Below are 26,733 nucleotides of genomic sequence, written 5' to 3'. Positions count from 1 at the left end.
TCTACCAACTGAGCTACCCAAGCACAACTCATGCCCCGTCCTCACAGCTTTACTTCTGCCAGTACCTCGTCTCCTACCTTCCAAACTTTACAGAAGCTCTTCTGCGAACCCTGCAGAACTAGCACTCCTGAAAGAAAGGATATTGCGGAGACATGGCTTAGCCACAACCGGGGGTGTGTTTCCAGAATGAGATTTTCACTCTGCAGCGGCGTGTGCGCTGATATGAAACTTCCTGGCAGATCAAAACTGTGTGCCGGACCGAGACTCGAACTCGGGACCTTTGCTTTTCGCGGGCAAGTGCTCTACCAACTGAGCTACCCAAGCACGACTCAATCCCCGTCTCATTCTGGAATCATCCCCCAGGCTGTGGCTACGCCCTGTCTCCGCAATATCCTTTCTTTCAGGAGTGCTAGTTCTGCAAGGTTCGCAGAAGAGCTTCTGCAAAGTTTGGAAGGTAGGAGACGAGATACTGGCAGAAGTAAAGCTGTGAGGACGGGGCGTGAGTTGTGCTTGGGTAGCTCAACTGGTAGAGCACTTGCCCGCGAAAGGCAAAGGTCCCGAGTTCGAGTCTCGGTCTCGCACACTGTTTTGATCTGCTAGGAAGATTCATATTAGCACACACGCCGCTGCAGAGTGAAACTCTCATTCTGGAAACATCCCCCAGGCTGTGGCTAAGCCATGTCTCCGCAATATCCTTTCTTCCAAGAGTGCTAGTTCTGCAAGGTTCGCAGAAGAGCTTCTGTAAAGTTTGGAAGATAGGAGACGAGGTACTGGCAGACGTAAAGCTGTGAGGACGGGGCGTGAGTCGTGCTTGGGTAGCTCAGTTGGTAGAGCACTTGCCCGCGAAAGGCGAAGGTCCCGAGTTCGATTCTTGGTCTGGCACACAGTTTTGATCTGCCAGGAAGTTAACAACAACTAAGTTTACGGGGTCAGTTGTAAGAATAAGAACAATCTACAAAACCACTTAACTTTACATTAAGCTGACAAAATCTTGGGATACCTCCTTTTGCTTGGCGTGGTGCAGCAGCTTGACGTGGCATGGACTCAACAAGTCGTTGGAAGTCCCTTGCAAAAATATTGAGCTGTACTGCCTATACCGCCGTCCACAACTACGAAAGTATTGCCGGTGCAGGATTTTGTGCAAAGGACGAACTCTCTGTTATTTCCCATAAATATTCGACGGGATTCACGCCGGGCGATCTGGGTGCCCGAATCACTCGCTCGAATTCTCCAGAATGTTCTTCAAATCAATCGCGAACAGTTGTCACCCGGAGACATGGCGCATTGTCATTCCTTCGTTGTTTGGGAACATGAAGTCCATGAATGTCTGCAAATGGTCTCCAAGTATCCGAATATAACCATTTCCAACCAACAATCGGTTCAGTTGGACCAGAGGATCCAGTCAATTCCTTGTAAACACAGCCCAAACCATTATGGAGCAACCACCAGTTTGCACAGTGCCTTGTTGACAAGTTGGGTCCATGGTTTCGTGGGGTCTGCGCCACACCCACACCCTATCATCAGCTCTTACCAAGTGAAATCGGGACTCATCTGACCAGGCCACGGTTTCCTTTCGTCTTGAGTCCAACCGATATGGTCTGGTGCCCAGGAGAGAATTGCAAGAGGCCGGCCGTGCGGTTCTAGGCGCTTCAGTCCGGAACCGCGGGACTGCTATGGTCGCAGGTTCGAATCCTGCCTCGGGCATGGATGTGTGTGGTGTCCTTAGATTAGTTAGGTTTAGGGCACTGATGACCTAAGATGTTAAGTCCCATAGTGCTCAGAGCCATTTGAACCCAGCACTGCAAGCAATGCCTTGCCGTTAGCAAAGTCACTCGTGGCGGTCATTTGCTGCCACAGCCCATTAATGACAGATTTTTCCGCACTGTCCTACCGGACACATTAGTCACACGTTACACAGCGATTTCTGTGGTTATTTCAGGCGGTCTTTCTTGTCTGTTAACATTGACAAAAGCAACACAAACCCAGATGTTGTGTGTCGTTAAGTGAAGGCGGTCGGTCACAGCGTTGTCCGCGGTGAGAGGCAATGCCTGAAATTCTTTATTCTCGGCACACTCTTGACAATGAGGATCTCGGAATATTGTATTTCCTAGCAATTTCCGAAATGGAATGCGTCTAGCTCCAACTAGCACTCCGCTTTCAAAGTCTTACTCCCGTCGTGCGGCTACAGTCACATCGGAAACCTTTTCACATGAATCACCTGAGTACAAATGACAGCTCCACCAATGCACTGCCCTTTTATACCTTGTGTACGCAATACTACCGCCATGTGTATGTGAGAACATCGCCGCCGCGCGGGATTAGCCGAGCGGTCTTAGGCGCTGCAGTCATGGACTGTGCGGCTGGTCCCGGCGGAGGTTCGAGTCCTCCCTCGGGCATGGGTGTGTGTGTTTGTCCTTAGGATAATTTAGGTTAAGTAGTGTTTAAGCTTAGGGACTGATGACCTTAGCAGTTAAGTCTCATAAGATTTCGCACACATTTAAACATTTGGAACTGTCAGCTTTTTATTTTAGTAGCTTACTAAAAATGAAAACAATGGAAGATGTTAAACTTTCACAGAAATGACGCACCAGTAAAGTAATACTAAAATATACTCACCTCCTCACTTAAGTCGACAATCTAAAGAACGGCCGATGGCTAAGATAATTTAATTTCGGTCGCAAGTGAAGTTGTGAACGAACTTTGTACAATCACGTGGGGTAAATGTGCAAACATGGAACAATTTCTCCTCAGGTACCGAAGTAAAATGTGACTGGTATGTGACCTTTCCGTTTAGCAATCTTCCAATGTTTGAAGCAACTCAATGGCTTCATAAAGCCAGTATTAAAAGTAATTTTAGTTTCGTGACTGGCTGCATTTATTTTACTCGAAACTTCAAGTAGGTTTATCACGCATCACAATGACCTTCAAGCACGGAACGGCAATGGTAGACGCCGACAGTATCTGCACATTCGCGCTGTAGAGCACCTGATGGAAAACTGAGCGACTTTTGAATTTGTTTGTGCCTTTTGTACGCTGATGGATGACTACAAAAGAAATAAAATCTACTGAAATAAAAGGAACGGACCATAACGATCTGTGCGAACTTTACAGATACACTTAGCCTGTAATGTAAAGAATGAGTAATAAAATTGTAAGTCTGTGCCAGAGCAGAACCTGAACCTGGATTCCCGACTTATCGCCTTAAGTATTAGACTAGTCACGCCTCTACGTGTAGTTCAAACTGCCAATGTCATTGATGATTCCACCTACGATTTCCGAACACTGGCATCATACATAGGTTCTCCCACATGGTGTGTGTGAAGATCGTACCTTGCCCTGCCACAATGTATAAAATCTGATCAAAAGTTTCCGAATTGTTCTTACACTGTACACAGCAAACTATGCTCTAAGATGTGTTTCATGTTCTTCCGCATTTAGCCTTTCCCGGGGCACAATACGGGGACCACACCGCAAACACGAAAAACACGCCATACGGTAACACCACCTCCTGCGTACTTCACCATTGGCACTACCCATGATGGCAGCTAACGCTCCCCAGGCGTTCGTCAAACCCAAACACTTCCATCAGATTACCACAGGGTGAAGCGTCATTCATCACTGCAGATCACTCATTTCTAGTCATTCACTGTCCAGTGGCGTTACTATTAACAGCGTCTCTAGCATCTATTAGTACTGATCACAGACATTATGTGGGGTATGAGTTGTCGGCTATGGTACCTCATTCGTTTAAACTCGCACAGTTATTTTGCCTGCTGGACTGCTAGTCGCACTTTAGAACCGATGAGTGATTCCTTCCATTGATTTCATGTGATTTTTTTACAACCATCCTTCGCAAAAATTGCCAGTCCCTGTCCATCAGTATGTAAAGACTGGCTAGTCTCGGTTTAACTGTGGTCGTTGCTTCGCATTTTCACGTCACACTCTCGTCACCGCAGTCGAATTTAGCTGTAGGAAGTTGAAATGTCGCGGATGGATTTGTTACTCAAGTCCATCCGCGACATTTCAACTTCCTACAGCTAAATTCGACTGCGGTGACGAGAGTGTGACGTGAAAATGCGAAGCAACGACCACAGATTTGTTACTCAAGCCACCTCCATCCACACGGTGGGGACTAAATGTCCCACCGCCACACCTTCACCTGTCCATGTTAGGCAAAATCTTTATGCCTGACACATGTAGCACTATCACCGTCAGAGGGTGGTACGGGACTACAAGTCCCACCGCCACACCTCCAAAGTGAGTTGCAGTGACACAGTCACTGCCCTGTGGAAATTTACTGCCTCACCAAAACAGTTAGACCGGAATAGACCGGTGATGCTGTATTGTAACATATCACCCCGGACTACAAAAAAAAAAAAAAAAAAAAAAAAAAAAAAATGTTACTCAAGTGACATGCAATGGCTAGTCCACGTTCGAAGTCACTCACCTGTGCTGACCGAGCCACACTGCTCTCGCTACTTCTACACAGTACTCCCCGCCTCCTTTTATACGGGTGTGTCCGCTTTTCTTGACATCTAGTGGCCAACTGCCTATTACTTACGGTATCCGAGTACTTCTGATCATTTAATGTACTAGGTGAGTGGAGTACAACGTAATAGCACTTATATTTAGTGAACACTTCATGATATCGAACCGAAGTTTCCGGAAAACGATAGCAGGTAGAGGGGTACGTAATTTTCTTCTGTGGTTGATACTCTTATATATTTTATCAACCGATGTATTGAAACAACTATGGTTTTTTAATTTTAAATAGTATACACATCTGATGGCATCTTCAACTTTTGTATTCCTGTCTTCCTCAGTTGCATACAATAATACGCTGTATTGATAATTTTTACTTTTTGGACCGTCCGACTACAATTGAATGAATCACAATTTTCGTGCCATACGCGTTTCGCCTTTATTTCTTGCAAGTCATCTTCAGTGCCAGGTTGCACGGACGATTTTCTACATATTCCGATTTTCTACATATTACGTTTCTGTTCCATTTTTGGTGGCGTTCCTGTACTTATAATTGCCACTTAGGGTTTCTTCCACATTTCACAGCACTAGGAATTGCATCAAAACAAGTGTCCAGTTCCTAGTGCTGTGAAATGCGGAAAAATCCCCAAGTGGCCATCATAAGAAGAGGAACGTCACCAAAAATGGAACAGAAACGTAATATGTAGAAAATCGTCCACGCAACCTGTCACTGAATATGCCTTGCAAAAAATAAAGGCGAAACACGTGTGGCACGAAAATTGTGTTTCATTCAGTTGTAGTCAGACAGTCCAAAAAGTAAAAATTATCAATATACCATAATATCCGATGAAATTCAAAAGTTCTGAAAAAATGAATGCTCTGATATAACGCTTGTTAATGCCAGCTTTAAAACATTTTGCAACAAAAAGTTTTCCAAAAATTGAGAGGTATGGCTGCATAATTTGGTCACTCCAGTGCAAACACTGGTAAGTGGGACTCTCGTGCTAGACTCCATAGCTATAGGTAGCAAGAAGATAGGCCTTTGCCACTAAGGCAAAAAACATTTCCTCTTGGCCCTTGTAAAATATAAATGCATCGTCAGCTGTGATTGTTGTAAAATGAAATATGTACTAATTTCAATTGTGTCAAAGATGCCCTAGGAGGACTGCACTGATAAGATAAATCACTATGACCACCTACTTAGTAGCGTGTTGGTCCACCTTTGGAGCGCTATAGGAGATCAGAAACGAAACCAGTACTAGTCTAATGTTGCGGGATGCGCACTTCAGGCATGAAATCGCCGCTGTTCCATCAATGCTAACGCGCTTCCCTCGTTCCCGCTGTAGTATCGACGATTATGACGAGTCTGAGAACTGTGGCGCTGCAGTCGCTTCGTAGTCGTCGACTCGTTCCTTCTTACTGAAGCATGGAGAGTGTTGTTGGGCTGCCGGCTGTTGTGACCGAGAGGTTCTAGGCGCCTCAGTCTGGAACCGCGCGACCGCTACGGTCGCAGGTTCGAATCCTGCCTCGGGCATGGATGTGTGTGATGTCCTTAGATTAGTTAAGTATAAGTAGTTCTAAGTTCTAGGGGACTGATGACCTCAGATGTTAAGTCCCATAGTGCTCAGAGCCATTTGAACCATTTTTGTTGGGCTGGTCGCGACTTATTGTTAGTACGGAGATGAATACACGAGCTTGCTGCTTAAAGTAGCACTGACAAGGCGAAATTAGCGTTGACGGGATCAGGATGTTCTTTAACGACGCTATGTTTTGGGAAACTGTGGCCGCTATAATATGAAAATTAATTAGTGTAAAGATACTATCCTAAACGTGGTTAGAGGAGGAGTGATATCTGAAATAAGTTTCACGATACAGTTCACGCTTCAGAAGTAAAACACAAATTTCGTCCAGTGCAAGTAAACTGGTTGGATTCTTGTTCATCCCACATCCACAATGAGAAGAAAAACTGAGAACTAGGCAACGTCACTGTTACATCCCTGTGACAGAAAGACGCGCGGTTTCTGTATTCATTTGGTCATGGCAACTTACGTTTATGTGGTATCTATAGCTACGATGCCACAACATAGGTGCGCTCTGCTGGGTTGGCACTACGACACCGACACAGAACAGCGCCCTCTAGCCGGGGCTGTGCAGCTCTACAAAGGCCGCTCCAGATTCTACCCATTTGATTCCGAGTAGATGAGCAAGCAACATTGTTTCTATTTCATAGTGGGCGAGCCACTACAGATTTTTGCCTGTGTACCTTCTAGCCGATGTTTGATTGATGTGCAGCTTGGCTCCTACGTGCTCATCTTAGCCAAATTACGTAAGCCTAATGTAACCCTAATTATTCCTACGGTAAAGGTGATTTAAATTTAAGCGCAGTACAGAAGCATTTCACCTTTTCCTGCTCCTTCTCACTTCCTACATTCGGCCTACCCTTCATTTTACAGTTTATTTTTATAATTACTCACCATTTAGAGACTGCACTTCATCCTCATTTTATGTTTTGTCATGCTGTCGTTACAGAATTGGTAATGGCTTGAAAATGTGTATATGTCAACGTCATTGTTAGACACTCTCTGAATGGATATTAATTATTAAAATAAATTTACAGTAGTCTCTCAAAACGTGTTATCTACGACGGTATTTCGGAAAGTAAAGATACACCGTACACCAGAGGAACAGAAGAGTTTTGGCGAGCAAGTTGGCAACACTGGTGTTAACCTTGAACCGTTATCTTTCTCCTCAAGGTCGTTCGGCAGTTGAACGTTGCTTCTGGTTGGAGCAGATCATGCTTAAAATGTCTGCGCCGATTCAGAATCCCGCCAAATGCGAAGTGCGCTCCGTCATACGTTTCCTTCATGCAAACGATCAGCGACCAGCGGATATTCACAAAGAAATTGTTTCTGTTTATAGGAACATTAAGAATCGACAAAATGTAACGAAATGGTGTCGTCATTTCTCTGAAGGTAGGAGTGATGTTCATGACGAACAAAGAACCGGTCGGCCATCTGAGATCTCTGATACCCTTCTTCGGAGAACGGAGGAAGCAATTCGTGCGAATAGACATCTCACATTGAAAGAATTGCATCAGATCATACCGGACAATTCTATGATGATGTGACTGTCAAGTTAGGGTACAGGAAATTGTGTGCGCGCTGGGTTCCAAAACTGTTAACGGAAGAACACAAAAAGAAAAGGATGGGCTTTGCACTCGACTTCCTCACACGCTGTGCTGAAGCAGGTGATGAGTTCCTTGATCACATTGTGACAGGTGACGAGACGTGGGTTTATCACCATACACCTGAATCCAAGCAACAATCAATGCAATGGCACCATTCGAATTCACCAAAAGCCAAGAAATCAAAACGTCGATTTCAACGAAGAAAATTACGGCTTCCGTTTTTTGGGACAGACAAGACATCCTTCTGTTAGAATTTATGCCTCCTGGAACGACACTTAATGCTGCTGCATATTGCGAGACTTTGAAACGTCTTCAAAGAGCAATTCAAAACAAACGCAGGGGAATGCTGACAAGTGGAGTCCGCTTTTTTCATGACAACGCTCGGCCTCACACAGCGCTCGTAACTAAAGCACTACTCAAACAATTCAAATGGGACGTATTGGACCATCCGCCATACAGCCCGGATCTTGCGCCCACCGTCTTCCATGTCTTCCGTTACCTGAAGTCACATCTTGGTGGAAAATCATTCCACGACGATAAAGAGATCATAGATGAAGTTGAAATGTGGTTCCAACAACAGGCGGCAACCTTCTATGACTGTGGGATACAAAAGCTTGTGCACCGACTTAACAAATGTTTGGATAACGGGGGTGATTATGTCGTAAAATAACAAATAATCCAGTTAATAAGATGTAACTGATGTTTTCTAAATAAATGTTCTATTTAAGGACTGCGAGCCATTGTATCTTTACTTTTCGAAATGCCCTCGTATATAAATATATGTAAGCCTATAAGCACAACAACATTTACTGCTAATCGATCAATCGTTATATTCATGTGTAACTTGCTTCTGTCACTTAAAAAGTATGGGGTTTTGTGTCATTTCAATTTGCACTTGAGAACGACTATAGAGCCGAAATCGTGATTGTGTCAAATAAATAACAGTAATTTACAGTATAATGGCGGAAATTTCTTTAAAAACGGCTGCGTATGTAGCGAGAATGCCACGAATCTGCGGTTATACTTGTGAATTCGTGTACCCGATCTTCTTTTAAAGCGAGTCGAGTGCAGTTGTACCCGATAACCAAATGAGGTGACGAGTGGGCAGCGGCGGAAGCACACGAAGCCAAGTTTACGAGCACACGGAGACGGTGAGTTCGAAGATGACGTCATAGGACTCGCTGGCGAGTTTAAAGCGAGCTCATTTCTGATCTCTACTACGTATAGGACGTGCAACTTCCGTAATTACGATCGAGTGATTTGTGTACGTGGGGCTGCGCACCCCACTTCATTCCGGATGCAGGGGTTGGGCAAAAATATGTAACACCGCGAGAAATGCATGCTTGTATATAAATGCAGATGCTAGTCAACCGTGCAGGTAGCACTGTTCTATATGATCACAAACGGCTCCTCTGCAGTGTCCTCAACACGTTGCTGGTGTCAGTCGTGGTCAGAACAGTGTTCTGTGTAGTCGTGAGTGCATTATGTCGAGATGAGTGAATTCGACCTTTGCCAAATTGCTGGTGCTCTTGTGGTGGGTGCTTCCGTAACGAAGGAAGATGAAGTGTTTGGTGTTTCAAGAGGTACCGTATGGAAGTAACAGCATACAGGGGAAGCTGAAAAACATCATCTGCTATGTCACAATGTGCACGAAAATGTATGTTGAGCTATCATTGAAGAAGGTTCGGGCGATAAATGAGAAGCAGCTGCAAAAGTCACTGCAGAACTGAATGTCGCACTCGCGAGCCCTGTGAGCACCAAAACAAAACGAATGGAGCTCCAGCCGTAAATCCCAGACTATAGAGCAATGGAAAAATGTCATTTGGACGGAGTCTTGTTTGTTTGCAACTTATAACTGAGTTTACGTAGCAAGAGTGAAACATGCCAGGGGTTTGGTGATGATCTGGGCAGCCATAGAGTGGTATTCCATGATCCTCATGGTTACTCTGCAAGGCGACATTAGTGTCAAGGATTATGTGATCGTTTCCCTTCTTTTCCCTGCCACAGCTGGATGTGTTGCTTGACCTAACTGTGCAAGACAAAGTTTTGACAGTTTATTTATATTTTTCGACACATTTATGTACTTTGACACGTATGAAAACAAATAAGTATGCACAATATAGGTTAACGTATAATCCTTTGCTTTAAAATTTGGTGGATACTTCGTTCTTCGATCGCAATGGATCGGAAACGCCCGCGATCTTCACAGAGTAAAAATCTTATTAGAAATATTGTACCGAATCTGCCGTCTTCCTAGTTTCAAATAATTTTTGGTAGTCATTTTGAGTTCTTTCCACGCATGTTGACCTGTTCTAGCCCACTTTTGTCACTACAGTACCACTTCGGGCATATTTGTATAGACGTGAAGTGCCCATTATACAGAGGCAGCATGGCACATAGTTTTATTGGTAAAAAAAGGCTAACTAAAAATATAGTTTGAAAATCTCAGAACCTTTGCGATTATCCTAGAACTCTTTCCATGAGTTCACTGCGTCAGTTAAAACTACATTTACGCATCAGACTGGAGACTACATACTTGCACCGGCGTCCAAAGTAACAGCAACGAACCGCTATTTCCCCGTGTTGTGTCTAATTCACTGTGTAATCATACGAATTGTCAACAAATGTCCGTACAATCGTCTTCTGCACGGAAAGTGGCATTCCAGTCAACGGACAACCATGTCAACCTGACGTCGGGGCACCTATCAAGTGATTTCCCTAAATCGCTCCAGGCAAATGCCGGGATGGTTCCTTTTAAAGGGCACGGCCGATTTCCTTCCCCGTTCTTCCCTAATCCGTTGAAACCGATGACCTCGCTGTCTGGTCTCCTTCCCCAAACTACTCAACCCAGCACCTATCAGAACATCCACACTCGCTGTGTACACAATCACCGACGGTGCAGCATGGCACGAAGAAGACGTCTACCAGACTCTCTGCAGTGGAGGACCATAAGAAGAATGGAAGCAGGACAGTCGCAAACTGATGAGGGCCGATGGTTTAATGTGAATCGTTCTGTTGTTTCTCGGTTGTGGCAACAATTTATATAGACCGAAACAGTACCCCAAAGACCAGGGCAAGGCCGACCACGTTTGACGTGTGATATCAGAAAGAGAGGATCGTTATTTGGATGTAAGAGCACGATGGTATCGTCTTATCACTGCACGGCAACTGGCATCTGACCTCGCAGCATCCACTGGACTTGTCGTATCGAGATAAACGTTGTCCAGAAAGCTTCGGCAGAGTAGCCTTTGTTGTTGGAGACTTGCTGTATGTGTACCTTTGACGCGTCTTCACAAAATGGAACGTCTAAAGGGGAGTCGTTAACATGCCACCTGGTCAGTTGAACAGTGAGCAAATGTTCTTTTCACAGATGAGTCCCTATTTGATCTGGAAAGTGGTTGTCGGCGCATTCGCATCAGGAAGAAACGTGGAACATGATTTCGGGACCCAAACATTATGGAAAGAGACCTATATCGAGGAGGATTCCGAATGTTGTGGTCGGGTATTATGTTGACCACATGAACACCTCTTCATGAAACTGTATGGGTGAATCGGCAAGGTTTAACTGCTGTCAGGTATAGTGACGAGATCTTGGGAACACATGTGCGGCTGTTGCTAGGTGATGAGGACAAGACTTCGTATTGATCGACGATAATGATCGACGACATAGAGCAAGAGCGATTGATGTTTTCTTGGAAACGGGAGATACAGCACGTATGGCGTGGCCTGCTCGCTTTCTCGATTTGAATCCCATAGAGAATGTCTGGTCTACACTAGAAGGCGGACTGCATCACTTCAGCATCCACCTGCCACTCTCCAAGACTTGCGAGCACCTCTCCAGGAAGAATAGGCGTAATTGCCTCACCATGAGATTGATGATATTCACAGCATGCCCCGTCGTTGTCAGGCCTGTATTGCTGCCGGAGGTGGTCACACCCCATATTGAGCACATTAACCAGTTGTCGGAATACGTGTGCAAATCCGTTCAGTTGGAGAAAACGAAGTATATTTTTGTCTCCCGTTATGCATATTGCAAATATTTACGTTGTGTATTCTTTACATTGTTTCTACTTTACTGTCATCTGTTTATACTGTTTTGTGCAAAATAAACACAACCTTTCAAAATTTCCTTTTCTTGCTTTAATTTTGGACACCAGTGTATTTTATGTGTTTAAGTATAGTGACTTTGAACCGCCGGATCTCGGTAACGAACAGAGATACTGAAAACAGTTTTAAGGTTCCCGGAGAATACCATCTTAAGAACATAAAAAACTAAAACTAAACTCCCCCCCCGAACAGCCCATGAAGGCCCAACGGTACCAACAGGCCGCCGTGTTATCCTCAGTCCAGAGGCGTCAGCGGATGTTCATATGGAGAGGCATGTGGTCAACAAACCGCTCTTCCGGCCGTATGTCAGTTTCCGAGACCGGAGCCGCTACTTCTCAATCAAGTAGCTCCTCGGTTTGCTTCACAAGGGCTGAGTGCACCCCGCTTGTCAACAGCGCTCGGCAGACCGGATGGTCACCAATCCAAGTGCTAGCCCAGCGCGACAGCGCTTAACTTCGGTGATCTGACGGGAACCGGTGTTACCTCTGCGGCAAGGCCGTTGGCCATCTTAAGAACACACGGAAAGAATTTTGACAATCTGCCGTGAATAGCAATTATAGAAGTGGCTGTCCACATAACTGGTATTTTTGGTACACAGAAATCATGGTTTTTCGGGATTTTCTCAGGAACCTCCCGTGAACCAATGGTGCTTTTAGAAGCCGCCTAAGGTATATCCACCTCATGCAAAAGAACCAACGGATTTACTCAATTTCGCTGGGCTTGAGGAAAGTTAATGTTTAAATTTTGACTCTATACTGTAGGATAGGTACTATGTGCCCGTTGTTCTGATCGCTAAGCCAGGGGCTATGCAAAACACTTGATTCCTCCGTATTTTCGCACGCGGCGTTTTGCAACATACTGGTGCTGTGCGCTGTCGTGCACGAACCGCTTTGTGTATGTACTCATGTTTAAATGTCTGTGGAAACAAGAAAAAGTCCAAAGGCTTGATACAGCGACTGAGGCTGACACGATAATCCCACTTGGCGGTGGATACACAACAGCGAATTCCGGACACTCTGACTTTCAGTTTTAACGTATTTCTAGAATATTTTAGCTAAAATTTTTAACATCAATGTTAAATGTACTTGTCTGTACAAGAGTTTTTGAATGGCCTTCAAAACTACATCTTTCGGCTTAAAAAAAAGTACGCCCATCAGTATATCAGCCCATACGAGAGTTTAGTGGATTAAACAAGCAACAAAATTGTGTGTCCCCCTGTGATATTTGCGAAAGATCTCTTTTTGATACCATGAACCGTTCACAAAGTGAAAAGGTGTTATACTTTACGCGAGTCTCGCTGTATGTGAAAGAGTGTCACAATGTATTCATTGCACCACAAATTCAGCACATCTGAATGGTTTACATCGGCACCATTTCATGTCATTGCATCTTCATTCATTTCATCCCCCACTGATTCATTCTTTTCATTTCAGTGCATTTAATTCATTTCATACATACCGCATGTGATAGGGTAAGCTCTTTTCATTTTAGTGCATTTAATTCATTTCAAACATATCCCTTGTGACAGGGTAAGCAACAGCCCATGAGAAGTACCTTTCCGTCCGACGACAACAGATTATCTTCTAAAATCGGTCATAAAACGCGATTATTGCGATAAGTTGCTGTTACTAACCAATTAGAACTATTATTACAGAACGTGATCGGTATTTTTATCTAGCACACGTGATATATAATAGCGATATTTAAGGAACATATTAACAGGTTTGGCTGAAAAATAGGGATTCTGGTGAAGCACGTAACTCAACAGTTTAACGTTGAAACACTGCATAAACAATAAAATAAAGCATGGGGATTCGCAAGTAGTGGAAGGTAACTGCGCTTAGTTAACAAAATCGTTATATTCAGTTTATTCCACTCACATCTAAGGCACTGTAATGTGCATATGCGAAATCTATCCGTGTTTCCCGTTGTAGAATAACAAGCCTGACTCCTACATCAATTTACCTAAATATAACTTTTGTTTGTAAATTTATAAGATATCTACTCGTCATATGAATTTAGCTTACTGGAGCAATTGCTTTTTTACAGTTTGAAAGCACTGTGTAGTGCGGAAAATGTTTTCTGACTCACCGATCTGCGGCGGTTGGGTCCCTATCGACGGCGGCGTAGACAGGCTCCATCGGGCCCAGGCCATTACTGCGAGCGTCCATCCGAAGCCTTCTGCTTCTCCACCGCCTCTGCCGGCGGCAGTACTACGCCAGCCGCCAGATGGCATTGGCGTTGCTACTGTGCGTGGGCGGCTAACCCCACACGGCCACACAGCTCCCTCAAGAGGCCGTTGTCAGCTGCGTGTCGTAAATGGTGGCCCCGGATGCGCGATTAAAAAATGACGTCTCCCGCAGTACGGCTGTAGTAATTATAAGTTATTATTATTAGTAATATATTGTTTAATATAAACTAGAATGAGGAATGACGGTGACTATTCCATCTTTTGAATCATCATATAAGAGCTCATTCTTCTTGTCTAGTTACTTCAGTATTCTGCAAAAACTAGGATATGTAGAGAGCAGGAGGATATTTTCCGGCATTATTAATCTCTCTGCAAGAAACGATTGATAAAAATGATTTGTCTGGAGCAGGTACAGCTCATAGTCAAAAGTCCTGAAGTGAAGCCGCCTCAAAAATACATATTAAAAAATGTTTCTTAATAATGAATTACAGAATTTAAATTATCAGGATGCATTTTGAACAGTCCACAGATGAATTTAATAACAACAAATAACTATTTTGGAACAGTGGACATCGAGTGATTTTTGTCGAGTGTGTAGTAGCTAGCTAACTTGTAGATGTAGTCATAGCCTGCATCTTGAAATGCTGGTTGGCTCTACGTATAGCAGAGGTTTGGGGCCGTGGCTTCTGCCGAGTGCAGCATTTACGGGCCTCCCGAAACAACGATTCGTTCAGCCTACCATCAATTTTCACGTTTTGTTGCTTACAACGAGAGGGAAACAACGGATTGCCTGAACTGCACTATCGAATCCTTGTCTCTGTATATATTATCGGTCATTCCACGTCAAATCGTCTGATTTCAGAATATTTTACTGCTCGACCATCACGGATTTCGACGGAATTTTATGTGAACGTCCGCCCATGTCCCCAATGAAACAATACTGGCCGAGATACAGTCACTTTGACTCCATACGCGACTTCGCGCGGAGCTAGCGTGAATTCCTGGCGAATTTTAGTTGTTATATCTGAGGCAATATTTTTTTGAAATTGGGCTATCTTGTACTACTTTATGCAATATCTTAATAATAATAATGAAAAGAAATTTACAAGCCATTTTCAACCACAAAATTTTGGACGAATTCATCCAAAAATTAAATGCATATGGGCGTGAAAAAGATGGCATGTAGTAACCTAACAAAACAAAGTAAACAGATACAAAGTTTCATTCCCAATGCTGAATAATGAATACTGAATACATTTCCAATATTGAATAAATGGTGTGCAAAACTTGGATTTTTGTAAAATGATCATACTTGCATATTTGCGGGTACTGTCGAACTGATTTTGCAAAAAAAAAAAAAAAGCTGTGTTCTATAAAACTTTGCAAACGGGACTCATTAGAAAGACCATGATTTTAGCCGTTAAAATGTATTTGATCATCCATCCCGGGCTAACAATGCTAGATAATTTGATTCAAAGTTGGGCGCGAAAATCGCAGAACGAAAAATATGTAAATTACGAGTTCTTATATCTCTTAAAGTAACCGCTTGCTGAACATGCAAAAGTGAAATAACTCGGTAGCAAAAGGATGTGGAATACAAAATTCAGTCACCTACTATTTTTCAATAAAAATGACGATTTTTGTGAAAAGGTGAAAGTAGACCATATTTGTCACTTCTTTTACAAATGCCGTTTTCTATTAAAGCTTCATAAACAACTCTCATTCGAAGCAAAGTGTTATAAGCCCCACTCCCCTCAATAGTGGTTGGTTGATTAAAGACATGATAAACATGAAACTTGGTAAACCACAACTTAGCAACAGGTGGGTTTTCAATACAAAATGTCATTAACGTACTGCTTTCTTAATTTCTACGAAATCTGTTCAGACTCTGCCTCTTTCGTAAAAATTACAAAAATATATCACATTCAATTGCTTTTACAAAATTTGTTACCCATAACTGACTTCAAACTAATCGCAGTTGGAAAGGGCATATTTTCAAACAATCAGAAGATCACGTTCGATTTTCTAGTGTGTGCTAACAATACCCGAAATTGATGGAATTGAGGGAAAGGACGATGGCAACAGACTACATTACAGCAACCTGTTGTCCATGTTTCATTACATGTGGTTCGTGGTTTGTATTTTTAAAAGTGACATGTAATACCTCATTAAATTGCAATGGCGTATGGTGACGTTGGCACTACCGCTACAAGAACCGGCAACCCTATTCCCATAAGGGTCACATCCGATAGCTGTGCAGTGGTGTTCTCCATCCATGTTCCAAAGTCTGTAATTTTATTTCTTAATTTAAGTTCCAAAACCTTATAGTGATACCTGTCTGCTAATAAAAGCATTGTTCCGTTGATATCTCAATAATGTTGCAATGTTGAAAAGTTGAAAATCAAAATTGAAATTTTTTTTCGCTTGGCCCCTATGCGAGATACTCTTACAGATTTGAGAATCGGAGACGCGGTACTTAGCAAACGGACTTGTAAGCAGACAGCAAACATCTCAAGGTTTCGTCTAAAATTTTCTGGTTGAATATAGCTCGTAAAATTCTTTTCATTATTATTTATAAGAGAACGCATACAATTGTACAAGATGGTCAAATTTCATTTCTTCCAACAAAATATTGCCCGAGATATAACAGCTCAAATTCGCTACAAATTCACGCTCGCTCTGCGCAAAGTCGCGCATGGAGTCAGACAAGTGACTATAGCTCGGATCCAGTATTGTTCGACTGACAAAATTCACCAGTGTTCATTGGGTACAAGGGCGAATTTTCAGAGAAAATTTCATCGAAACCCGTGAGGGTCGGGCTTTGAAGCCTAATGAGTTGACATGGAATGATGCTTATGCAGTGATGTGTCATTAATCGACGTTTAATATTGATATTTTGACAATACTACATTAGATTTTTTTTTTATTTCTAACATTGGCTCTTCTATCCGCTACAGGAAAGGCATGCTAAGTTTGTAAATGTATCGGTGGAGTGCACTACAATGCACTAACATAAGTGGCGCCACGTAACGAGGGTTTCACGCATGATTAGAACAAATAAGCGCGCGAAACATGTCCTGTTACTTTTAGTTTCTACAAATATTCGTGCTTGCTGACGGCGTTTGCGGGATAAAGAGCGTTATTAGCGAATATGTTTTTGTGAGTGTTCAAAATGGTTCAAATGGCTCTGAGCACTATGGAACTTAACATCTGAGGTCATCAGTCCCCTAGAACTTAGAACTACTTAATCCTAACTAACCTAAGGACATCACACACATCCATGCCCGAGGCTGGATTCGAACCTGCGACCGTAGCGGTCGCGCGGTTCCAGACTGAAGCGCCTAGAACCGCTCGGCCACTTAAGCCGGCTTTTGTGAGTGTATTGTGCCTGACTTCTTGTGTGTTTTATTTTCTTGTGAATAAACGTAGCATACCGCGAGTCTGAAAACATCATAATATGAATTCAGTCAGCAATTTATTAATAAAAAATTTGGAACTTGTGCTTTAGGTGTAAGTGAAGGAATCTGGTGCACCCAGACCCAAACTAAGCATCAATTAAGAACAAAAACAGTACAAATCTAATCAAGAGTGAATTATAATTTCAGTGGAGCAACGTACCTGTACAGCAGTATGTTTAGTCATGGACATCATATTTCCTGACACTCAAGTACAGAGGTAGACAATCGACGCCCCCCGGTCCGGATTCCGCCCGCGGTCGGCTTCAAACAGGCCTGCAGAAAAAATTCGTTGGGGAGAGTGAGAGGCGCTCACATTGTATTTCGCCCATGACGCATTTCCGGATGTTTGCCATTCTGTTGTTTGCATTATTCTAATATAGCTTCTGTGTAATACAGCCAAAGTACGCTAAGTTCAAGCGATTTAGACTTTTAAACTTTAAAATGAAGAAAGAAATTATGGTTTCATATATTTAGTGTTACAGGAACAACCCCTGCCTATGAGATAAGTCATTTTGGACAAATACTTTTAAAAACTGTTTGCTAATAGTGTTTGTGAATATTAACACACTAAATTTCAAACGTCCTAATGACCTGCCTGTGGAAAAAAAATCGCCACATTACTCCTAGTTGCATGGGGACTGGAACTGCCAGTCTCATTGCTCTATTTTCTATTTCTATTCTTTCTCGTATTAGCATTAGTAAATAATTCTTGTTCATTGTGAACCATGGGCGCCCATACGCGGGTCAGGAGTGGGGGCCGAACCCCTCCCCCCTAGCACTCAGGGCAAAGAAAAATATTATGTAGTCAGGCGTTATCTTTCAAGAAAATGATGTAAAAGTCGGTATCATACAGGTTTTTAACTAGGTCGGAACTGGAACTTTTTTACGGCTACTTATAAGTCGTCATTCGTCTAATACTTCATACCCCCACGTCTAGGCCCTCCCTCCCCCCACACAAACAATCGCATGGGCTCCCCTTGATTGTGGACGTATTAGAGTACCGTAACAGTTGAGACTGAAAGTAATTCAAAATGACATTTCATGATGCCTGGCATCTGTGACATTACAGCCTTTATCACTGCGATTTTTAACGTGTAAAAGCTTTTTTTTCTGTATTCGCGTCAGTATGTGCGAACTTTTAACATATACCAATGAATGTTGTAACCAGATATCTTTGCCGCGCTCCTGAAAAGCGCAGAATATCACGATAGCTATAAACTGTTATACGCTGCTATCGATCAGTAAAAAAAAAAAAAAAAAAAAAAAAAAACGATGCACCTATGTTTCAAAATAACAATTGGCAATTTTTACTTCTGCAGGGAGCCGCACCGCTGTCTAGCTGTTCTGTGAATGTGTTGCGAGTCGGACGCAAAAGTATTGTGCTCCATACTGACATAATCATTTTATTGTAAATTTAAGAGTTTAAGTGATTAAAAATATATGTAGCCACAAACAAGCGAGAATGTGTATCATGAAAATTCGCTCCACCGCCACAATGGGTGGCCATGTTAATGTAAGTTTCCGTTTCATAATGTAATACTTGAAGCCTTGAAGTTTATTTAATTTCAAAGAAAATCTCTCAACCTTATTTTCATTAATTATACTTGTGATAATCTTTTCTGTTTGAAAGATTTATGCAGCTTATGATCCAGCGTGTGTTCTGTCGGAACAGGAGGCTGTCGTGACGACATCGTAATAGTATTTATTCCAAGTTCTTTCAGTTCCGTTTATATGTTCGTACAAATCCAATTAGTTGGTCCCTTAGGTTTCTTTCATGTAACTTCTGTCTGTTTTCTCCGCGCGATCTTCCTCCGGAAAAAAATTTCTGTTCATTTTTAGTAATTTTCGACATCGCGAATGAGAAAAGACAGCCACCTCCTGCTCCGAACGGAACACCACGACTTTTCTAACGTCGGAGAGTACCGCACGAATTTTTCCGCTAAAAGGTAATAGAATTTCTTAAAGCTGGATCAATTACACATGTTGCTGCTGTTCTCCGACAAATCTGGTGTGATTAATAGTAATTTATTCTGTCACGACAAAAAGAACAATTTTATTTTTACCAAAGCAACAAAGCTTTCAATTAAATTACTAGAAAAAAAAAATCATACCAGATCTGGCGCCCGAACAGGGACTTGACTAAAAATATTGAAAGTGTCATGGTACTAATATATGATTGTCTTATTTCATGTATCGCTCTTTGGAACCCAATGCTGCATAAAATTACGGATGAGCAATAAATATACGCAATATTGAAGGACGCGGTATTTACACAAAAATCTTGGGATTTAATAAGACGCAGATTTGCAGTTTTGAAGGCAACGCCGAGTGAGTAGCAAATTTTCATTTGCCATAGTTCTGTCTAAAGAGTAGCTCATTTGACCTTCAAATTCGACCTCACTCTATCCTTTCTGTAGCTTAACGTAAAAAAAAATCATTTTTTTTTCTACGTAAATATTTGAACATTTTCTGTATCCTTTTGCTTGACTATTTGTTTTATACTGTAGTTAGTATTCTCATGTAAGTTCAAGATGGATGCCATTTCAGTCTTTTCTGTGTAACAGCGTTGGCAATCAATTGTTTCAACGGCGTTGACTCCATCTTGCCTTTTTGCTACAGATGTGTGTCAGTTATTACCCACGTAACATTAGACATTTGACGAACGCGCCGCGACTTTAACTTGCGCGGCAAGAATAATTGACAGTCAGAATTTCAGTTGGCAGTACCCATTTTAAGTTGGCAGTAGTTGAATTTCATTATGGCGGACGGACAATCGAGCGCGAACTCTGCAGACGAAAGCGACGGCACTGTTAACAAACATTACCGACTCCGCTCACGCGGAACGACGGCCAGGACAGACGACAGACAAGAGGTAGCTAACGTGGACGACACTCAGCAGGAAACACCTCCCCGATAACGGTATCAATTGACATTGTCAAAATGTTACAGGAATTGATACTAGACAGACAGGAGAGGGAACAACGTGAGAAAGACAGAGACAAGTTTTTATCAGAGTTGAAAACGGATATGACAACACAGATTGACTCAGTTAGGAATGACGTAAATACCACCATTGATGCGAAAGTAGGCTCTCTCACAGCGAAAGTAGGTACCCTCACTACGCAAGTAGGCTCTCACACAGCACAGATAGATTCGGTTAAGGGTGACGTCACGGCGCAAGAAACCACTTTGACAACACAGATAAGCACTCTGAATAACAAAATTGATAACATTGATCAGAATCTCACAACTCAAATCGAAGCGTGTCGCAAAGAAACCGATTCGGTAAAACTTGCGTATAAAACAGTTGCACGACAGGTAGACGAGTTAGCGACAGCGGTAGCCACTGTAGAATCAAAAGTAAGTGCAATGGCGAATGACATTTCGGACCGAACTATTGAGGAAAGAGTTAACAGTAGTTTTGCTTCGCACACTAAAGCACTTACCGAACATTACAAAGAATGGATTGATGTACAAGAGAAGATTGTTGAGGAGAAGGTTACACGTGACTTGAAAGATGTTGTTAAATCCGCAACCTTAGACATATTATCTGCACCCGGCAGTTCAGAAGACACTGTTTGTACTGAACTAGGCCAAATTAGACGAGTGTTTACCCGGGATTTGCCGGAATGGCGGAAGCAAGTAACAGATGAGATATCCGACCTGAAACAGCAAATTCAAACACTACAGTATGATAACCAGAGTGACGGGAAACACTCACTACCTTCTGAGCCAGATGAACATCAATACCAGACAACACAACACACCACAGTACATTCCGCGACCGAAAAATGAATTTAACGATCCACACAACAACAACACTGAACAATTGACACTCACAACCCTCATGAAAGAGGAGAGTGTATTGAAACACAGAGTTTTTCAACCATTCCAACCGGAAAAGCGAAATATTCATCCAGTCGTTTTCCTAAAGAACTTTTCAGGAGTCTTTCCAGCTGCCTGGAATGACAAACAGAGAATACAATTCATTACCGGATATATACAAGGAGAAAGTGCTATATGGGGAACCGAGATGGTTGATAAGTGCAAAACATTTAGCGAGTTTGAGAAGAACTTTTTAAGCAAATTTTGGAGCGCAGGTGTTCAGCAACGCCTACGCAAAGAGGTCTACAACGCCGAACCTTTCCATTCGAACAGTGGCGGACTTCGCCGGTACTTTGAAAAGTACTTGAGAAAGATACAATATTGGGACACTCCCATAACAACAAAAGATGTTATTATGATCCTTAAGTCAAAACTACCCATTTCCATACGCGAAAAATTAGTGAACGTGTCAGAGGAAGATCAGGACGCATTTTTATCCGTCCTTGATTCGCTCGATCTTATACACGAAGGCGCGAGTGCGAATGCTAACCGTAAGAACAACAACGCAGGCACGTATTCGAATGGAAACGGTAGTAATGGAAATGGTTCACACGAAACACAATACGGAAACAAACAGTACAATAACCGCAATAGAGGCCGAAACAATGGTTACCGTAATGGTAAACACAAAAACAAGCATTACGGCAACCAACGGTACAATCCAATATACAACACGCAACAACAGTATTACGGGAATGCCCCATACCAATCAAACAATAACGGTAGTAACTTCTACCAGAATGGGAACAAATACAAGGGTAAACGTTGCAACAATCAAAATTGCGGAGGTCAGCCACCTCCACCACAACCCTATGGGCAGCCACAACATCAGCAACAACAGCAATACACGCCTCAGCAACAACGATTCATGCAACAACAACAGTACACGCCACCACAACAGGACTTTAGATACAATAACAATAAACCAAGAAAACAATACAATCCACCGGTATATTTTACGTAGGCAAGTAATGTACCGATTTTTCAGCCTGGTAACCAAGTGCAGTACCAACAAGGGTTTGATACAAATCAACACACACAATGGGTAAAAAACCAGCGAGAATGGTCAAGTGATGTGACAGAAGAATCAAATCAGTCGCATCACAAGAAAGCGGAAAACTAAAGGCAGCACCTTTTCGCCTCCTTGGGGATGCTGCGGGACATAATGGGGGCAAACTCGACCTTGAACGACTTAACGTAATACGTTATGATCGCGACACTGACTTGAGAGACGATTTGTTGCAGGAAAATATTGAGACAGACTTGAATGACGTATGGGAAGACGAAGTACAAGCAATGACTAAAATTTACATAGCCAATACACCAATAGATGCTATTATTGATACTGGTGCAAACGTAAATGCTTTATCACTATGTATGTTTAAGAAAGTTTCTGCAGGGATGAAAATTTTAACGTTACCAGTACAAGGTTGTTCAGTAACAGGAGCGGTAGGATCTTTATCACAGCGAGTCAATTTGCAAGCTCAGGTGCCGATAAGGATTAATTCTACTTCTTTCATATGTGTATTTCTAGTAGTTAAGAATTTGTCGGTGTCATGCTTATTAGGAATGGAGTTCCTGAGGAAGAATAAGGCAGTGATTGATATAGAAAAGGGTATCTGTACAATCCGAGTAGGTGAACAGGAGGTAACGCTGCAATTGTTGCGCGGCAAGGTCAAAAGAGTCAACACTGAGCACAAAGTTAAGGCACGCAGACTGGTACAGCGAATGTTTTTGAACCAAGCACACATGACAAGACAGGGTAACAGTTGGACGGATTTTGATACTGATGACGGACTTCCGACTAGAGAAGAGATTTTGAATAAAGTAAGCGAATCAAGTGAACTTGATTACATACAAAGGCAAGATTTACTGCACTTACTTATGAGGTATCTTCATGTCTTTTCTTCGAAACCTGGAGTAATACGTGACTACGAATATGACATGAAGGTCGCTCCCCATTCTACTTTTTGCAAGACAACGTACTCTGTCCCGTATGCAAGGCGCGAGGCTGTGAAAAATGAAATACGTAAAATGCTTAAGTGGGAGATCATTGAACCGTCAGACTCACCTTACAGTAGTCCGTTATTGCCAGTTTTGAAGCAGGATGGTAGTGTGCGTATAGTTTTGGATGCAAGAAACATAAATAAAATAATTATTCCAGTAAGAACTCGACCTGAGGCTATGGATGAACAATTACAAAGGTTTCATGGAGTAAAATTCCTCACATCGGTAGACTTGAGATCGAGCTACTGGCAGGTCAAGATGACATCACAGTCTCGAAAATATACAGCGTTTATATTTGCAGGTAGATCAGACCAATTCAAAGTAGTTCCATTTGGTTTGAATGTGAGTTCAGGCGTATTCATAGCTGCACTTGATCATGTATTAGGACCTGAACTGTTGGATCGAGTAACAGTGTATGTTGATGACTTACTGATTGCTACGAAATCTTGGGAAGAACATTTAGACATAATAAGCAAAGTTTTCCAGAGGTTTGTTGACTATGGAGTCCCAGCTAATCTACATAAGTCTAAATTTGGTAAAAGCGAGATTAAATTTTTAGGACATCTTGTATCATCACAGGGAATTACCCCAGATCCAGACAAACTAGCAGCTATTAAAAACTTTCCTGTGCCCTCTTCTAAACGCCAGTTGAAAGGCTTCCTCGGATTGACTTCCTTTTTCAGAAAGTTTATTTCGGACCAGTCGATGAACAGTCAAGCATTGCATGATCTTCTAAAGAAAAATACTCACTAGCATTGGACGCCAGAGTGTCAGGCAGATTTTGATCGCATTAAACAAGCACTTCTTAACAGCAATATTTTGTTCCATCCAGACATGGATAAAGAATTCTGTATTTCGTCAGATGCTTCATTTCAGGGGCTTGGTTCTTGTTTGTTTCAAATAGAAGTAATTGATGGAAAAGAAGAGATAAGAGTTATCAGCTTTGCAAGTAGGGTTCTCACAGAATGTGAGAGGTCATACTCGGTGACAGAGTTGGAGGCTCTGGCCATTGTATGGTCCTTTAAAAGGTTCAATTACTATATCCATGGTCGGAAAATTAAGGTCTTTTCTGATCACCAAGCTCTTAGTTTCTTGCTCTCGTGTAAACTTCTTCATCCTCGTCTTACACGATGGAGTCTCTTCTTGCAAGAGTATGATTTCGAAATAGTATACATCAAGGGTAAAAACAACATTATCGCGGATGCTTTGTCACGCATGCCGCAAGGACTTCCCGAGTCCAGTGAACTTATCGAGCAGATGTCTAACTACCGAATTCTTCTAATGAAAGACCCACTACATAGAAAGTATTTCCTTCAGCTCTGCAAGCAGATGCCTATACTCCAAGAAACAGATCCCAAATGGCGTAAGGTCAAACAACTTCTTCTAACAAAACCCGATCACCACTTGTCCAAATTTTGTAAACTACACAATGATGTTTTATTCCATCGAACTTCTCTCCTCTCTGGTAGATGGTGTGTGTGTATACCACACGCATACGTTGAACACCTTATCTGGTACACACATCTTTCCTGGGGTCATTATGGACCTGAAAAATGCAAACGAAAGATTTCTGCGTATTGCTATGTACCAAACTTGCACCATCGAATCCACAAGTTGTTAAGTACATGTCTTATCTGCCAGAAGGCAAAACCCTTCAACCATTCGAAGCTAATTCCTCTGAATCCAATTATTACTGAGAGACCAAATCAAGTTCTGGCCCTTGATCTCGCCGGCCCCCTGCCGCAAGGGAGGGGAGGGGTGAAATACCTAGTCGCATTGATGGATCTTTTCACAAAACATGTGAGACTTTATGCAGTGAAATCATCCAGTGCACTTCCGATCATCCGTCGAATCGAACAAGACTATTTTCCTCGATTTGGCAAGCCGGAGGCCATTCTATCAGATAATGCATCGAATTTCACTGGCAGACAATGACGCAATTTTCTTGCCAGACATGGCATCAAACAAATACTTATATCTCGTTTCAGACCGCAATCTAATCCCACCGAACGTATCTTCAAAGAGTTCAATAGATTCATTAGAACCTACATACCTAATCAACAAACCCGTTGGATTGACTTTGTATCTTCATTCGAGCAGATTGTCAACAATCTTCCACACTTCTCAACTGGATTTACACCTGCGGAATTAATGACGAGTCATCGGGAAAGAAATGAATGGTTAGATCCCATACCTAAAATTGTAGAACCAGAATTAGATTTAGATGCAAAACTTAGGCAAGCATTGGTACCCTTAGCTGTACAGGCGAATCTACGCAAGAAGTCTTATGACAAGAAAGTATCTAAGGCTCTTACATATGATATTAATGAAAAGGTGCTTTTACGGACACATTTTAAGCCATCGAAGTTGTTGAAAAGAAATCGGAAATGGAGGCTATTGTACGACGGACCATTTGTAGTAATTAGAAAACCACATACAGGATGTTATCTAATAGCGGATCCAGCATCTGGCAGAATTAAAGGATTGTATCACCACTAGGGTCTCAAGAAGTATAACGAGGCAAAGTAACAAGCAAAGGAACATTAGCCTAAGCTTTAACCTGCGAAACACTTCGGTATTCAAACACACCAATACGAGTACTCACACTTTGGCGAAAAACTATGGAGGTAATTGAAGATTTGATTTATTATGGCGTACGAAAAGGAAAGCACATTCCATTTGAGAGGACAGATTCTCAGTTAGTTTTAAGTTAGTCATAGGTGTAAGCAGTCCAAGTTGGCTGTTGGCATTGAGGAATGCCGTTATTGGTGAAAGGAGATACGGAAGGAAGTAGCAGATTGCCACCTTCCAACTCCAATGAATATATATATGTATGTGAAATATTAGGTTAAGCAATTTCTTTTTCAGCCCTCAAGATGGACTGTTAGTCTTTAAGTGTACAGAGTACAGCCTATTGCGTGTAAACTGTGCGTTATTGTAACACCGCCATGAACTATACATTTTGTTAGCGCGATCTTCAGAATTAAACAATTTGTGTAGCCAAGTGTTTGAACTGTCAAAAGCAGTCAATAACAGAGAGAGAGAGTATCACGTAGTATTTGATAGTTTTCAGGAGATTCAATCTCAGATTCAAAGTATCATCTACGAACAGTAAGCCTCATAAAGATTTAATAGCTAAGCATCAAAGCATTTCCTTTATTCTGTTTTACAACAGCTGTTAGGTCATGTAGTCGAGAGTGCCACTACATGGAAACCTATACGTCGTACTGACAAGTCTGAAGTATTCCTGATGGTAAACGTTTCTTCTTTAAACATGTAAGATGCACTAAAGTAATTAGCTATTTCACAGCCAAGCCCGACAATCGCCCAGAAGGAAGCGTGAGAAACTAGAAAGCTGTCACCAGATATGACTCACATTATAATAATAAAACTAAGATCTGATATTAGATTAAAGA

General features: G+C 42.2%; 1 protein-coding gene across 1 annotated transcript in view; it reads right to left on the bottom strand.

Moving 5' to 3' along the window:
• LOC124615994 (pickpocket protein 28-like) overlaps nucleotides 1-13,984 on the bottom strand; it is a 262,701-nt gene extending 248,717 nt beyond the window's left edge. Inside the window, exon 1 of the mRNA XM_047144203.1 lies at nucleotides 13,868-13,984. Coding sequence (XP_047000159.1) covers nucleotides 13,868-13,947 — 80 coding nt within the window. The 5' untranslated portion in view covers nucleotides 13,948-13,984. The remainder of the gene's footprint in view (nucleotides 1-13,867) is intronic.
• Between the last annotated feature and the right edge of the window lie 12,749 nt (nucleotides 13,985-26,733).

This window comes from Schistocerca americana, chromosome 5 (assembly GCF_021461395.2).
Source record: "Schistocerca americana isolate TAMUIC-IGC-003095 chromosome 5, iqSchAmer2.1, whole genome shotgun sequence".
Lineage (NCBI taxonomy): Eukaryota > Metazoa > Arthropoda > Insecta > Orthoptera > Acrididae > Schistocerca > Schistocerca americana.
The sequence above is the reverse complement of the archived record's forward strand: the minus strand, read 5'-3'. Positions and strand labels throughout refer to the sequence as shown.